Below are 17,873 nucleotides of genomic sequence, written 5' to 3'. Positions count from 1 at the left end.
ACCAATCATGGTTTTGATTATCTGCTTTCAGGCAAGGTTATGTCGGATCCCATTGAAGGCCGCTTTGGCTGGTATAGGCAGGTCAGTTTATATTATTCTGTACTAGTATTATTGGAGATCACTGTATGGTTTGCTAAGGATTCGCTGGTGTTGCTTTTAATGCGTTACATATATTGAGTTTCATTTTTTGTATACAGGTCAATGGCGGCAATTTCTTTATTTCCGTCAAGCAGCTGCTTTTGGCTGAAAAGAAAATACGTTGCTTAAGTTTGCTACAGCAGCAAACTCTGTTGGCAGCCTCAAGAATTTCTGACATTTTTTCTAATGATGACGATGGTAGTGAAGTTAATGAAGAGCAAGTTTGGCTTGCAGACTTTTTTCTTGGTATTGTATTAGAGGATATGTCAGAATCGGATGCTGCTATTGCCTACTATGTCAGCGGATACATTGCACGCAGCATTGTACGCCGCACGAAGTGCTGTGCTTGCAAGGAGTTGCTAATAAAGGGAGATGATGAGCCTGATTTGAAGAGCTCCATCCCAAATGAGCATAAGCATCTGTTGGCTAACCTGAAATGGCTAACCGAGGAGGTTTATGTGAACCGTCTGAATTTTGCTTTGGGACAACTGTACTGGCTGCTCAGTGTTATCAGGCCATCATTAATGATCCTTCTATGATGAGAAAGTTTTTATCTTTAAACAGTCATCAGCGTGCCTTTGTTGATGCAATCGAAAAGATGCTATGCTCATCAAAGATTCTTGTTAGTTTACTAAATACAAAATGTTCTACTGGGCATTGTAATTTTGACTTAATTGTGCAATGTGCTTTTAATTGTTTTTCAAAAAATCAGCTTAAACGTTTTAACAGTCAACCAACTGTTGATAAAATCAGAAAACTAACATCAAAAGCTTCTAGTAGCAGCTAATTTTAAGTTGTAGGAAATATGCTTACATATCTTCACATGTCATTTGTATTGAACTTGTATTTTTCATTTTTTTCACACTATATGTATAATGCGTATGATTGTCACCAGACTTCTATCCAGTATTATTTGTGCATAATGTTATAATTCATTGCGATTAAAGGTGGGAAGTACTTTTCCAATACCGCTACTGGTACCAACAATACATTTTGAGCCAAGTATGGAGTACTGAAGTACTTTTCAAAGCTGATTTCAGTCGATGCCGGTACTTTTTCGGCTCTTGCTTAGCTAGCATTATATCCACATTAGCGAGAATGCTTTCAGGTGTTTGGCTCATGAAAGTTGGAATTTACGCAATATTATCACACCTTTCAGGCTCCTCGGTTATCAGTAGTCTGCAGACGAGCTAGTCACTGTCAACGCTTATTTTGGCACTAATGTCTGTGGGGTCTGCTACTATTCGGTGAGTCCGATTCGGTGAGTCTGATTCGGTGAGTTCCTAACCTCTAACCCCTAACCTCTAACCCTAAAACGGCAATGATAATTAGGTTATGGTACCCAATAATTAAAAAAAAAAATTGAAAAAATCCCCCGTTAAGGGATCGGACTCACCGAAACGGGCCATTCCGTGTCTGTGTGTGCTTGGTTATTATACGTCTTTACTGTATTCGCTATTCCAACCATGCCACTGCTCTATTGTGTTTTAAGGTAGTATTTTTATGCTTTATTTTGTGTAACTAAAAGAAAACTATCTGTTTTATTGCTTCATATCTACTGCACACGTTTTAATTTGAATTTATGACTCCTGTTACGATGCATACCCATTTTGTTTTCTCTTATTGCTTACCGTATTCATAATTAACGTTTGTGGTAGAGCTTTCTTTAGCCTGATGGCTACATGCCGACGCAAGTTGAATATTCCATAAATATACGGTTAGTTACATGGTACACTTTTGTACTTGTACATAGATGACTGAGTGCAGTGGCGTTGCCAAAGGGGGTTTAGGGGGTTGCAACCCCCCCTTTGGCACGCGTGTGACGTCACAAGAGCGAGTTTTGCCAATACCAAACATTCAAATATCTCAGCCAGGAATTAACAAGGAAAAAACATAGAGACTTAGCTTTATTACCGAAAAATGCCCAAGAAAACATGATCTTATCCTTTTGCTATGCCACTGGACAGCACCATTTTACAGGAATATTTATACCAACATTTTTGTTGAAAATGCTCTCAGAACGCACCAAATTCAAAGTAATTTTTCTGGGGGAGTTCCCCCAGACCCCCCGCCGCTGGGTGTCGCCTTTCGCGAAGACAACGTCGGGCTTCGCCCGCCGGCCGTCAACCCCCCCCCTTTCAAAATTCCTGGCTACGCCACTGACTGAGTGCCTCCTGATTGCATCGTATCTTCACAATGTGGTGATTTTGACGTCGGCCCGCTCCTGTCATAGATATTTTCTAGTTAGCAATCCCGTAGTTGTAGATATCCCTGAGGCTACCTTATACGTATCGTGGTCACAAATTCATTGTTGTAGTTTTTTTTATGTCACATGCACTACAAGTTGTGCTGATTGTCGAATGTAGTTCATTCAGTCGGTGAATGCTGTGCATGGAAACGTTTTTATCCTTTTTGTCTGCTAATGGAAGAGCAGTTTCAGGGTGACTATATGAAGTTTCAGGCATCAAAATAAAAAAAAATTCACTTTTTTAAAAATGCCGTTTCAAAGTGGCATTCAATCTCCAAGTAAAAAAGCTGTTTTTATTATTATGTTTGATTGATTGAACTTTTATCCTCGGACTGGGAAAGCTTCTTGCAGAGCTTAATCCTGGCAGTTTCGCATAGTTGTAGAGGCTTTGAATCACTGACGCAGGCCCGGTCGCAACTTTCCAAAAGGTACCATTAAAAAATCCCCTTTGAAAACAAAAGAAAAACGCAAATCATAGTTAAATTAAGTCATCCGTTTTGCATCGGCTGAATTGGTGTAGAGGGTTAGGGCGGTGATAGGTAGGCACTTTTACGTATTGCACTGCCCGAAGAGGCAACCGCAACCATGCGTATCGTATATGACATTACTGGTGTTTTAGTCACAACTTTTCTCATAAACTCCATTGTTTGCAGTCACTACGATTCTTCTTGCACTCAGTTCAGTTGAAGAAGAAAAAATAGTATTAGCAGAGGGTGGGAATCGAACCCATGCAATCGAAATTATTACTCCTCTGCCCTAACCATTAGGCAACGTTGGTTGTGGCGATGCATGCAGTTAAATTTCTTTGTATCAAAATCTTTCGATAAAGACGACCAGTTAATCACGTGTTGAGTCATGTCACGCATGATAGCGCTACCAACGTCAGCGATGTCGTATGTCACGCATGGTTGCGGTTACCTTTTCGGGCAGTGCAATACGTAAAAGTGTCTACCGCGGTGATAGGCTAGTCATTTCATTGATGTGGGTTTGATTCCCACCCCTGCTATTGCTCTTTTTTCTTCTGTAATTACCAAACAAACTTCAAAGGGGATTTTTTAATGGTACCTTTTGGAAAGTTGCGGCCCGGTCACCGAGATTGACGGAAAAGACTAGTCACTAGAACATCACAAGCACAGGGCGAAAGAGAATAGTTTTCTTTTTTCAATTTTCTCTTCTACTTTCAATTCTCTCATCTTCGCCCAATGGTTTTTCTTTTTTCAATTTTCTCTTTCGCCCTGTGCTTGTGATGTTCTAGTCTAGGCGTTTGAAGTTTCCGATTGTTGAAGTCTTGTTGCCGGGGAACTATTCCATCCACTAGGTGCCGCTGAATGGAGAGCAGTCCTTAACGTGCGTTGCTCAAGCGCACACCCTGAGAGTCGAACCAGCGCCGCTTGAAGCTTCTTCGTTCCAGAAGTGACGCGCAAACCAATTGAGCTATCGGGGCGGGGAACGTTGTTATTACCAAAGTTGGTTTCTAATGTTGTTATTACCAAAGGCCTTTCCCAAAGGCACAACAAGAGAACTTGCTCACTTTTCTCCACGATACATCAGAGCTGTGAGTCAAGCAGAGAAGGCATCAATACCATTAATTTTATTACTACGTATTACAAAGCTTTGGTAAAGAATCCATTTTGTTGTACCACAGACAAAAGTCTTTGGTATGAAACAGTTCAAGTTGGTTTCAATGATCTTCTGCAAATGAAAAATCTGATGCAAGGTGAAAAATCGTTTGTATGCCATGGGGTGTCGCAAAATGTTTTCCTCTTCAGTAGGGTGCCGTAAGCCCAAAAAGGTTGGGAATCGCTGGTTTAGGACTAGCAAAGTTCGGCCCACTATAAATAAGAAACTGATTCATGGGAAAAGGGTTAAATGCTTGACAATATTATTCACGGCTTTGCAACTGCAAAAGCGAGAAAAGTCACCATCTTAAAATACTTATAGGTTTGTGACTTATAATTTAATGTATTAATCTTTGACTCTTTGTACTGCCTCAATAACTCATTTTGCTGCAGCATCTACAATACTAATGCTTTGTGAAAACTAACTGCTTGTTTGAATCCATTAAACAGAGATAGCTAACTGTCAATGTCATGTAGTTGCTGTTTGTTCAACAGATCAGTAGCTTGTCTAACTCTAACATAGAATGGAACTTAAATCATCAAACCTGTGGCCATTCACATAATCATCATCATCATCATTTTCAGCCTGTGAGAGCCCACTGCACAGCGTAAGCCTTTCCCTTTTCATGCCAATTTACATGATTATGTGCTAGTTGGTACCAATTGGTTGTATCGCATTGTTTGTCAATGTCGTCCCTCCATCTTACTTTTGGTTTTCCTTTCTTTCTTTTGGTTTCTCGTGGTGTCCACGTTGTTAATTTTTTAGTCCATCTATTGTCCTGATATCTTGCTATATGACCTGCCCAGGACCATTTTAGTTTCTTGATTGTGCTTAATATATCTCGTAATTTCGTTTGATTTCTGATCCATTCGGCAGTCTTTTTATCTCGCCATGTTAAACCATATGGTTAAACCATAGATATCTTACATATAGATATGCAACTCAGCAATCGTGGAATTATCGTCACGCTCGACTGACTTTATGGACACAACCAACAATCAAGGTTGCCAGCTTGGCTAGCGTATCTATGGTAGGCTATTATTGTACGGTTTGGGCTTGGCGAGTGGCGGCTTTTGTGCTCCTTTGGAATATTTTGTTTGGCGTATATTTCAAGTTTTCACAGAATAGCCTACTATGAAAAATCAAGACAATAATCTTTCTTCACGTAGGTTATGCAACTTCTGTTTCATGATCGTTGGAACTACCATTTAAGCTTATTTCCAGTGACTCATTAAAGCTTGTTGTAGGCAGTTTACAAACCTGAGATAGAGGGGCGCCGGAACGATTTTAAGGTGTGATATACGGTAGCGATAATGCTGGGCAACTCGATCGTTCGTTTTCCCGCTATTAGCCATGAAAGTCGAAATGTGAGACAGATGAATAATTGCAATAACTTGAACAAGAAACGAAAGGTAAATTTCACATTCATAGCATCACAATCTGCTGCAAAGTATAAAATGTGTCCACGGGATAATTTGTGTGGGCCTTCTGTAGGCTATAGGCCCTATAATTTGGCTAAAAGCGAATAGCAGAAGTTGTTAGCCTATATTGCAAAATGTGCAGTAGCTTACATGACCTTAAAAGGGCACCATTGCCCCCCATCCAAAGAAAATTTGAGGGCAGGGGGCATCCTCCCCCCTGCTGAGACAGCTTCATTAGCATCACGGATCCAACCGCCAAACCAAGACAATTTTAATGTTTGGTACACACCATAACTAGGCTACCAAATGCTATAGCACAGCTTTCGGTAGCCAGCAGTAACTTTCATTTTGGTAACACTCAGTAGATTAATTGAATAAAACTTCAGCTTGTCCTGGAACTACAGCTCCAAAAAAGGTCTTTACCTACTTATCAATGGTTGACAGGCTTGTTGTTAGGCATTGTCGAAAATTTTCAAGCATTTTCAGGGGTTGTCAAGCATTGTAGAATAGCTACTTTTAGGCATTGTTTAGGATTTCCAGGCATTGTCGATCATTATCAGTGGTTGACAGGTTTGTTAGGCATTATAGAACATTTTCAGGCATTGCCAAACATTTTCAGGGGTTGTCGAGGATTTTCAGGAGTTGTCAGGCATTGTAGAGTAGCTACTTTCAAGAATTGTCGGGAATTTGTTCACATTCATAACCACTAACCACTCGGCTAACCACTCGGCAGCCGTGGCCGAGTGGTTAGCGCGTTGGGCTCGCAGTCGAGAGCCTGCATGTTCGACTCCAGCCACCCGCACTTGCTGTTGTTTCTCTGGGCAAGAAACTTAACGATAATTGCCTCTACCTAGTGATCGATTTCGAGTAATGGGTAGTACCAAATTTAAGTCATAAGTAAAGTAGACAACCGGAAAACAGACATTGCCGTCGGCTGCAGCGTGGGTCAGGTGTACGTCGGAAGGCGTACATCGATGCATAGCGCTCAAGTACGCTTTCCCGCAATGCAGGATAAAGATAAACAAACAAACAAACAAAATTTCCAGGCATTGTCAAGGATTTCCAGGCATTGTTGATCAATATCAGTGGTTGACAGGTTTGGTAGTCATTATGGAACATTTTCAGGCATTGTCGAACATTTTCAGGGATTGTCGAACATTTTCAGGGGTTGTCGAGCATTTTCAGAGGTTGTCAGGCATTGTAGAGTAGCTACTTTCAGGCATTGTCGGTAATTTCAAGGCATTGTCTAGGATTTAGGGGGGGCAGAGGGTGCAGGTACGGTACTCCGGACCCCCGACTTTTAAAAAGCCCCCCTACGTGAAAAAAATGTGATTTTGTGTTATTTTTTTTCTTTTAGCTTTTGGGTTTCTGCAAAATGCTGTGCAGTGCTGGATTGATGCTACTGTAGACGTCGAGGGGGTGTTTCGCGCCATAGGCAAATTTTTTTTTACGGGAGCCCCTGATCTAAAAGTGCCCCGGGCCCCCCATCAGTTAAATCCGGCCCTGTGTGAAAATGAAATGCGTTTTTTATCAGATTATAATCAAAATCAAATATCGTAGTCTGAAAGTGCCGCCCCCAGACGTGCCGCCCGGGGTGGTCCGCCCCTCCTTCCCCCCCTAGCTACGCCACTGATTGTCGGACATCTTCAGGCATTGTCTAGGATTTCCAGGCATTGTCGAACATATTCAGTGGTAGATAGGTTTGTTAGGCATTGTCGAACTTTTTCTTGGGTTGTCGATCATTACCAGGTTTTGACAGGTTTGTCAGGCATTGTCGATACTTATGATAGCCAGGTCATTTAAACGCTGCTGTGTTTGTGTATACCGTAAATACGTTTACAACCTACGCAAAATAGAAAGGGATCATTCTGCTGCGCATGCAGAGCTGGGAATAAAAATGCATGAAAATGTTCGACAATGCCTTACAAACGTGTCAAAAACCAATAATGATCGACAATGCCTGGAAATCCTAGACATGCTAGGAAATGCCCAACAATGCCTGAAAGTAGCTTAATCTAGAATGCCTGACTACCCCTGAAAATGCTAGACAACCCCTGAAAATGTTCGACAATGCCTGACAAACCCATCAACCACTAATAATGATCAACAATGCCTGGAAATCCTAGACAATGCCTGGAAATTCCCAACAATGCCTGAAAGTAGCTACTCTACAATGCCTGACAACCCCTGAAAATGCTCGACAATCCCTGAAAATGTTCCATAATGACTACCAAACCAGTCAAACACTGATATTGATCGACAATGCCTGGAAATCCTAGACAATGCCTGGAAATTCCCAACAAATGTTTGAAAGTAGCTACTCTACAATCCCTGACAACCCCTGAAAATGCTCGACAATCCCTGAAAATGTTCGGCAATGCCTGAAAATGTTCCATAATGACTGCCAAACCTGTCAAACACTGATATTGATCGACAATGCCTGGAAATCCTAGACAATGCCTGGAAATTCCCAACAATGCCTGAAAGCAGCTACTCTACAATGCCTGACAACCCCTGAAAATGCTCGACAACCCCTGAATATGTTCGATAATGCCTGAAAATGTTCGACAATGCCTCACAAGCCTGTCAACCACTGATAATGATCGACAATGCCTGTAAATCCTACACAATGCCTAGAAATTCCCAACAATGCCTGAAAGTAGTTAGCCTACTCTACAATACCTGAAACCCCTGAAAATGTTCGACAACCCCTGAAAATGCTCCACAACCCCCCAAAAAGCCGACAATGCCTGACAATGCCCGACAATGCCAGACAATGGGTATTTAGAGGTACCCTCTGTGACTGTGATTTGTTTTCAATCGCCAGAATCTCCATAAAGCAGTCCATGCGGAACGAGAATGTGACGTCATCACAAGCAATCCATACGTCAACTTGAAAACGAAGAAAGTTTTATTTAAACAAAAACCAAAAAAATATATTAAAAATAAAGTTGTTTTGCTGTGCCAAGTTTGAAGTCAATGCATACAGCCATAGCTACGCTGTTAGCCTTCAAACATCGCTACGCACCACTGAGTTACATATCTATATATAAGATATCTATGGTTAAACCAATCATGATTCGTTCATGTGCTCTCTGCATAGTTCTTAGTTTAAGTGTTAATTTCTTTGTAAGGTTCCAAGTTTCTGCACCATATGTAGCGGTTGGAAGGATGCATTGATCGTAGACTTGTTTCTTGAGAGAAAGAGGCAGTTTTGACTTAAATATCGAACTTGCTCTTCCGAAGGCTTGCCGTCCAAGTGATATTCTTCTTTTGATTTCATGTTCTTTATTGGAGTTGGTTGTAGTTTTTTGGCCAAGATATATTATAGTGATCAACTTTTTCGATAGTCGCTCCGTCCAAAAGAATATTGCTGTCGATGTCTGCCAGTTTGTTAAACATAACTTTCGTTTTGTTAAAGTTCATATGAAGGCCAATCTTTTTGCTTTCTGTATTGAGTTCACTTAGCATTGTTTGTAGTTGTTTAGGTTGCTCAGATATAAGGATGATGTCATCAGCAAAACGTAAATGGTTTATGTATTCACCATCAATTTTGATTCCTTTTTCTTCCCAGTTAAGTTGCTTAAAAATTTCTTCTAAGGTTATTGCTGTAAAACGTTTTGGAGATATTGTGTCCCCTTGACGTACCCCTTTTTGAATCTGAAATGGTTCAGAGTCTTTGTGCAGCCGAATTATAGATGTATTTTCCGCGTAAATGTTTTTGAGAAGTTGAGTGTATGATTGGTCAATTCCCTGTTTTTCCAGTGCTGAAATGACAGCTGATGTTTCAACAGAGTCAAACGCTTTTTTATAATCTATTAGTCCAAGGCAGAGTGGGATGTTATATTCGTTTGTTTTTTCAATTAATTCGTTGATAGTATGCAAGTGGTCCATGGTTGAAAACCCTTCCCTAAAACCTGCTTGTTCTCTCGGTTGGTGGTAGTCCAAATCTTTAGCAATTCTGTTTGGTAATTACTCGGGTAAAAAGTAAAAAGTTCACATAATAGCGACTGGATAATTGGTTAAAAGTTTACTTAAAACAAGCTTAATACCTCATTGCGAGCCAAAATAGTTCTTAGAAGTTTCTACACACGTAAAAAGAAGGCCCTAAGTGATTTACGTTTTCTGCCTATAATCCCAATAATCCTGCACTGGGTCCAATTATTCGTGCGGCAACAGAGGCACCTTATTGGTTAGCCTTTTGAGTTATCTCAAAAGCCGTGAATAAAAAAATGATTCAGCTTTTTGATGGCCATCTTTGAATACGAAACACGAACATGATCATATGTTGGATGCATCAGCAGGAAAAGAAATAACCCACCTTCTCGAATATTTTAAGTTTACGACGTCACTTCAGTTTATTTAGTTCTGTTGACGACATATCGTGCTATCATCACAAATATAAACGAAATGCAATTTGCATATAAAAGATAACCGCCATCAAATCATTTACAGTAAATAACATTGAAAATTAGACTTAATATCAAGTACGAGAGAGAGAAAGAAAGTGGTTCTTTTTTGAATATTTTTATTGCTTTCAAATTTATTTTTGTAAAATGCTAGATCCATACTTTTGGCTTTACTGAAAAGACTTTGCTAGAGTGGACATTGGACAAGATACCCCACCAAGCGGCAACTGACGCTATGCAAAACCGCCACTCAAAGCGATAAAGAAAATATGATACAAAAGCCATCCTTTTCACAAGTGACTGCCAAAGAAAAACGATGTATATCAGCAGACAGAGAGGCAAGATCCAATTAAGAATCAGATAATGCTCACAATTAGGTGTTTGGTTTTCAAACAAGAAGAAATGTAAATAGTTTACCCATAGACAATTGTATGGTTAAACAAAATCACCTCTCTTCCAAAATTGTAAATGGTTTAGTAGAAAATGGTAAAAACATGATAATTTGGGTGTTACCTTGCTGCTGACATGCAATCCATGGGTGTGTAAGTTGGTCACGTTTGGAAACCGCATTTCGTTTATTTCTCGATCGTTCGGTGTAGGATCTAATTCGTTAATCTGCAATGAAATCAACATAATACGTAAATGCTGTTCATCAAACTTACGAAGGATTGGTTTTCTTAACGAATTGAAAACCATTAAACCGGATATCTTCAGTATTATCCTCTAAGTAGATAATTGATTAGATGTAGAAACATGGGCGAAAGAGATATGTAGCTTAATCCTCTATCAGAACAAACACAACTTTTCAAGATGCAAAAGTAAAACAGCTGAGACTCCTACATAACCGTGCACTACTTTTATTGCTTAAATGCACTGTGAGCTAAGCTAAAATTTTAAGTACAATTTTCCATCTTTGTTCGAAACAATACCGTTTTCCAATAGTTTGTTTTAAACATATTTTTATTTTTGTACGATGAATTATATTGATGAAAACATACAGTTGTACTTAAAAAAAAAGACCAAATTTGTTTTTGCCAAAGCTTAAGAACTGAACCTTTGGTAAGATACAGGCACTCACCAGCTTAACCCTCACAACGTCATTTGGTTTAATTATCCACGTTGGCCCAGGGATTGAACCGTTGTAAGTGCGGCGGTAAGTGCACAACCACTCTATTTCAACTCGCGCCATTTCCACAGTAAGAACGATGTCCAATACGCCGTTAGAGGAACGCTCGACCCGTGGCTCCTTTAACGTTTCTCCACCTAAAATGGGGGTTAAAGTACAATATTGCAGAATTAATACAACAAAAAACCTCTTTAAGTTTCCCTTTCGAACCTACCCTTAGGCAGTGGTGGCCTTGTTTTGTGGGCCCTAGGCAAGAAGTAATATGAGGGCCTCCTACCGCCTACGTATCGACAAATTAAAATACGCAAACTCAAATAACCATAAATCACAATAACACAAAAAGGAATTAACATGATACAACAATAAACAGCGATTGTAAGCGAGAAAGGTGTATTTCATGCCTGTGACATCTTCACATCACTCTGATGCTATGTTGTACCACCTCACCCAGTGCCATCCGAGTCCTACACCACCCGTCTGCAGCACTTACACAAAATGCACCTTTCTACCTTTTATTGCGGCAAACTCTTTCATAACAGAAGCATTGTCCAATGTTTTGCCCACGTTGTGCTCAATTGAAACAACAGCTAGTCCAACCAAGCGTTCTTGGCTTATTGTAGAACGAAGGTATAGTTTTTTATCAACTTTAGTTTAGAAAATGATCTTTCCCCTGAAGCTACAGTAACTGGCACAATAAGAAATAGTCTTAGTAATAAATTCAAGTTAGGGTACACAACATTCAGTTTGTTTTGATACAAATACTGTAGAACAGAGAGAACTGTGGTTTCTTTTGTTTTCAATGGTGAGTATATTCTTGTGAAGCTCTGCACTTCAGTGGAAAGTTCTTCACTGTCAAGGTCTCCAGCAAGTTCTGGGGATGCTTCAGAGCATTTTTTTTTTATGCAAACTATAAACTATGGTGCAAAAGTTTAACTTAGCCTACTACTTTCTGCGAGTGCTTAATGTAAATTTAATTTGTGTATATTTTGGATAAGCGCGGGCCCCATAAATTTGCGGGCCCTGGGCGGTCGCCCAGTTCTCCCACCCCAAAGGCCACCATTGCCCTTAGGGCTTAGGCGAACCTTTTGATGACACAGATAGGTAATTACTGGCCTCGTAAGTCTGTTACACTGATATCAAGATGTTAAAAATTAAATGGATGGAATAAACCCTAGATAGGAATGTCTGCGAAATGCATCAACATAAAAGAAGAAAAGTAAGAAAGGCTAGAGGGTGGAGGAAGTTGTTGAAAGGCAGGAGAAAGAAGACAAGTACAAAAAAAAACAGATTACTTTTGCACAGAAGGATGTGCATAAAAATGCAAAAATTAAGTGAAGGTTTCCAAAGGAACCACTTTCAAGCATTTGGCTTCAGCAGAGCAAGATGACAAAAATGTGTGTAGTATGAATGTATGATAAGGTGTGATAAGGTAAGACTGGTGTGTAGATGAAGCAGTTAAACGAAGGGGAAGAGCAGGTTGAAAAATTGAAAAAACCATATATGTAGCCTACTCCATCATGTACCGAATGAACAAAAAAAATATTGCGCAGAAAGTGAGCGATGGTCAGGGCACATTGCTATAAAAGAAAAGAATTTTGTGGGAAGGCGGCTCAACAATTGGAAATGGAAAAGAAAAAAAATTAAAGCGTGACTGCATAATTAGGATATGAAAGTTATTTCAAAAACCGAACTACAAATTTCAGCAATTATAAATCATTGACATGCTGGACCTCATTTTTCTATCCTTCCACATTGAAAGTAAAATTAATATTTTATTCATTTTCGTTTAACGTGATTAGAAAATAATTGGGAGTTTCCTCAATTTCATTCGGATTGATCATTGCCTTGTCTGATTAGTCATTGAAACAGAACCAATAATTTCCGCTTCCATGCAGATTCCAGATTTATCAATTTTATTGAAAATCTACTAATTCATGTAATCTCATTTATCCTTTCATAAAATTAAGTAATGATTTTGTGTTGACTGAGCCTTTTTTTCTTTTACGAAGCATTTTCAATTTTGAAAATGGAAAGAAATAAAACAATAATGTTATTTATTCTGCTAATGGCCGTAAGCTACCACGCAGTAGATGGACGGCAGCAACTATTTTGACAATTGTATTGTTTTCTGTTATTTCTTGAACTGTACATGTTATTATTCCTCAGTGTTTCTTTCTAATAAATAAAAAGATACTCAAAATGTTGTAAAAAATTAATTGTTGAAATCAGTCCGTCGTTATCAAAAATAGTTTATATGTAACTTCAAATTTAAACCAAAACTTTTAAGTTTATTTTGTAGAGAAATGGAACTCTGAAATGGTGATCTATCGTGTGTCTTAAACAAAAAGTGGTTGGCCAAAACAGCGGCAACAACAAAATAAAATTTGTCAACAACTTCTGCGGACATGTCGCTCAAACCCTTGCAAATGTATTTGCTATTTTGGAGCTTAACATTTTTATTGTTTATTCAACCTTAGATTTTTTTTGTTTCGTCGGAATAATGGTGTCCCCTTTGTAGGCCTGTGTTATTTTTAGATCGGCTGGGCAACTGCTGATATGTAGAAACACTAAATGTATAAATCATTGAGGTTACGGAAAATTCTTAAGAATTTACAAAAACTTTTCAACCGCCTCCACAGCAAAAAAGTGTAATAACTCATCATTTTGTTAATTTTGCGGTAATAACAAGCAATTTGCATCGAGGTTGTGAGTGTGAGCCTATTTCAAGAATCTTTATCAACTTGGAACAAATGTATATAGGTAGACCTACCCTGCGCAACTGGTGACAACTACCCAAATATTTTAAGCAAGCTTTATATTTTGATATTTCCCAATAAACTATGAAAAGACGTAGGATACCACACATTATTTCGAAGTCATGACCCTCGCTAGTTTGTAACGTAATTTGTAATTGAATAATTGTGGTTCAGCGTCGAATTGACAACAATTAAGACCTATTTCTGATATGGAAGCCACAGATCTCTCATTTCTCATATATTTTCATTATTTTCAGTTCAAAGTTTGTATTCAAAATTTTCTACGTTTCTTGTTACAAAGGAGGAAGATAAAATGCTAGGCCTAAAAAAGGTGTCTACTTAAAAATCAGATAGCCTACCCCAGGGGTGTGCAACGTGCGGCCCGCGGGCCAAATGTGGCCCGCGAAGAAAAATTATGTGGCCCGCGAAGATGTGCCAATTTTGAATTGTGTGCGGCCCGCGAAACATGTTTATACGGTAAGTTAGTTTAGTCTGGTACGTTTGAACAATTCATTGTGGAGTGGAATATTGTAGATTTCGCACCTTCTGTTAACCATTTTAGAAGTCTCCCACCGGCCACCGCCAATCCATTGTATTTAATTTTCTATTCTGATGTCTCTGGATTTATTAATATTCAATTGAACACTGAGAATATGTCCTTATAATGTTTGTAATGTATTGTATTGAGTTTAAAGTTAACCGTTGTTATTGCGTTCATAAACGTAGTTGCACTGATGAGAATTTAATATTCGAAAACGCGTTCTGCAACACTGTTTTTTGCACTCTGTAATGCCAGATGCAGATTTATCTGTAGCTTTCCATCACGCATTGAAGCGGTGATCTGATCATGAAATTTTCTACGGTTCGAGAAAAAGTTTTCTCTGCCTATAAAACGTTGAATGGTAGTTTAATCAATTATTTCTAAAAATGTATGGTCACATAAAAGGCATTATGAACAAAGTACGACTTTGGAAAGCTCACATACAGACAGGACATCTTTTCCACTTTCCAACTTTGAGAGACTATGGAATGCATCCGGAGAAGAAAACTAAATTTGAAAAATTGTTGTATGAATTTTTGGCTCGTTTCAAGGACTTCAAATCTCATGAACATTTGTTTGATATATTCTCTTCGCCATTCAACACGTTGAACACGGACATTGACAAAGCACCAGCTGATATCCAACTTGAACTGATTGATCTTCAAGAGAAAAAGGATTTGAAACAAAGTATTTAAAAATTAATCTTGGCGATTTTTACCGAAAACATTTCAACTAAGATGACTTTCCACATTTCAAAAATCCATGGCTTCAAAAATGGCACTTTTTGGCTCAACGTATTTGTGCGAACATTTTTTTCTAAAACGGGCGTCATGAAATCTCCCTATTGATCGGTTCTGACAGACCAACACTTGGAAAATGAACTTCGAATTGCGATCACTTCCATTAAAGTAAATTTGGAAAAAGCCGTCAGGAAAAGAAGCCAGCTGCAAACTTCTCACTGAGCTCGTTTAAAGACAGTGTGACAATAAATTTGAATAGCAGTTTTCTTCAGAAATTTATGCGTCCTAACTTATTATTTCTGGAAGGAGATAACCCCTAATATAAGAATAACATGAATAACAAGAAAAACTACTCTTTTGTGCCTGCAACTACTAGAAATCATATGTTAAATAAACGTGCGGCCCGCGGTTTCACCCAATTATTTATATCTGGCCCTCCTGTAACAAAGGTTGCACACCCCTGGCCTACCCGACAAACTGTCATGCTAATAACCCAAGCTACTGAACGCAGTATGACACAAAAGTTTCACAGATTTCTTACCTTCAAACGGACGAGGGTTTTGATTGTCGCATTGACCGTAAGCATCATCAGCAAGGAGTATGATCACCACGCTCAAGTAAAATATCTTCATTTCACTTTTAAGTACAAGCAATATGCTTTGATATAGTACAAAAGGCTACCGGTAGATTTTTTGGAACTACAGTGGAAAGATAAACGGTTTTAGATCAAACGTCGAAAGCTCTAAAGACCCGTTCACCACAATCAGTTTCACTTCCGCAAAAACGCTCTTTACTTTGTTCAACTCCAATTACACATGCACCAAGTTAACAGGAACCCAACCGTGACCACTGTGAAAAGCTGAGTTAGTTTAGACCAGGGGTCACCAAACTACGGCCCGCGGGCCAGAACCGGCCCGCGAGCTGATTTCATCCGGCCCGCCACGTGCTGCGGAAATTACAGCTGCACTACAATTCTGTACGTGTGCTTTTCTTGGCATTAGCAACAGTCTTTGGCTTTGCCTTTTTGTGTAATGGAGACTTCTTTGTTAAAATTGTTCGTTCTTATAGTTCGTTGTTGTATGTTGAATTTGTACATTTTTCCACCAGGCAGCCTACATGTTGGTATTCTGTTTTTATCATTAGGGCACCACAAATGAGGACAGCCTAGGCCAAATTTGGAAAGATGTAATGTTTTTTCAAGAGCACGATGCCATGTAGTGTATAGCCTAACAGCAGGGGATAACTTTTCCAGCAACCTTTCGATTTTCATCACAACTTTGCTACTCCACCGCTAACTTTGTTATTTATTGTGCTCAATTCAAGTTAATGGAGATTCTAAATAGTTGTATATCTTTTCGCAATTTGCATCCGGCCCGCAGCTGTTAATCTCGCAGCAATCCGGCCCTCAGAGAAAAAAGTTTGGTGACCCCTGGTTTAGACTAGAGTCATTCTTTGTGAAATCACCCAGAAATTTGGGATTTTGTTATAGCTTCAACAGTCATAGATTTTCATGTAATTTTACACAGTCGTACAGCTTAGTTTTCTAAGGAAAACAATACTAGTTTGAGAAAAATTGGGTCAGTACTTTTCAAGTTGTGACAGTTTGGAAGTGGTCAATTTTTGTGATCACTCAAACATAAAAATTTTAAAAAATTCAAAGAAATTTTAAAATTGTTACCACACATGAAGTTTTCATTTTATAAATACCGGTATGTAATTTGATCAAGTTGTTGCTTGCGCATCGTAACTATTATAATTATGCAAATTCCAAGCCACTTGAAATTGCTTGTTGCGCGAATGAAAAAAAACCAAAAAAAACAAGCCACTTTTGTCACGGTTGAGTGTTTTACTACACACTGACTACACCCCACTCATCCATGACGCAGATTTGACCGATTATAACAAAAATGGATATTCTTGGAATTTTTTAAGTAAAATAGCATATGAAAGGTTTTTAACATACTCTTTCCAATGGTAAAAAGAAAGTAATGTGTATTTGAGATTATCCCACCAAAATAAGTAAATACGTTAACCGCTTATTTTTGAGAGGTTTTCATTCGTTTTCAATGTGGCCATCAGATTGTAAAGGCTCGTTTACTTTAAGTGCAATGTCAAAGCCGCTTTTTGGCTCTTGGTAGGCTATAACCTAATTGATTGTGCTCACGCCTTGCATAATTATCATTCGTTAGCTTTGTTTACCTGTGGGAAATACCTTTCTCAAAGGAAAGGCAACACCTTTTTGCCAGTTCCATGTGAGATGCCGTCCAGACGGCCATAATGTTGTGTTTGCTTATTTGGTGTTGTAAGAAAGGTTTATGTGAAACTCTTTTAAATCTCACTTCAGAAGACCTCGATGTTAAAACAAAAGAAAGGTGTTGATGGTAATATATAAATCTGTCGTCGTGGGATAGGGAAACTCAGAAGACGAGCCCCATGGACGTGCAAGTGTTCTTTCGACAACAGCCGTGACAGACGCTTCACGCCCCCCCCCCCCCACAAAAAAAATAAAACAGTGATTTTGTGGAGTATTGTAAATGAATAACCAACGAGTGATCTTTGAAATAAGACGATTTGACGAAATTGCAGAGCGCATTTATCAACTAATATTTTAAAAACTTGTAGCCTATCGACGAAAGAAATTGTTTAAAACATTTAAGAAGTGCTACATGAAAACCCACAAGAATGTGCTCTACTTGAATAGTAGCCTACTAGCTGTCACAAGTGTCACATGTGATCTGTTTCTCTAACATTCTTCCTTTCTGCGAGGGTTGTGAAGTGTTTATACTATGCTGAGAAACTATTCCACAGAGCATTGATAGCACGATGTGAGGACGCAACCCAACGCACACTGAAAATTTTACCCACTTTCCTTAA

General features: G+C 38.9%; 2 protein-coding genes across 4 annotated transcripts in view; one reads left to right on the top strand and one right to left on the bottom strand.

The window, feature by feature from the left end:
• The window catches only part of LOC145772068 (putative monocarboxylate transporter 5), a 72,979-nt gene extending 62,795 nt beyond the window's left edge, over positions 1-10,184 (top strand). The window contains exon 8 of the transcript XR_014289278.1: positions 10,173-10,184. The gene's annotated coding sequence lies outside the window, so the exon portion shown is untranslated. The remainder of the gene's footprint in view (positions 1-10,172) is intronic.
• Positions 1-15,687, bottom strand: part of LOC145772047 (laccase-like) — a 56,167-nt gene extending 40,480 nt beyond the window's left edge. For all 3 annotated transcript variants that reach the window (XM_082583866.1, XM_082583858.1, XM_082583874.1), the window contains exons 1-3: positions 15,541-15,687; positions 10,915-11,099; positions 10,350-10,451 (exon numbers count right to left, since the gene is read on the bottom strand). In XM_082583866.1, coding sequence (XP_082439992.1) covers positions 10,350-10,451; positions 10,915-11,099; positions 15,541-15,631 — 378 coding nt within the window. In that variant the 5' untranslated portion in view covers positions 15,632-15,687. The remainder of the gene's footprint in view (positions 1-10,349; positions 10,452-10,914; positions 11,100-15,540) is intronic.
• Positions 15,688-17,873: the final 2,186 nt, after the last annotated feature.

Source organism: Aplidium turbinatum, chromosome 1 (assembly GCF_918807975.1).
Source record: "Aplidium turbinatum chromosome 1, kaAplTurb1.1, whole genome shotgun sequence".
Taxonomy (NCBI): Eukaryota; Metazoa; Chordata; class Ascidiacea; order Aplousobranchia; family Polyclinidae; genus Aplidium; species Aplidium turbinatum.
Note: the sequence above shows the minus strand (reverse complement) of the source record. Positions and strands in the feature narration are given on the sequence as shown.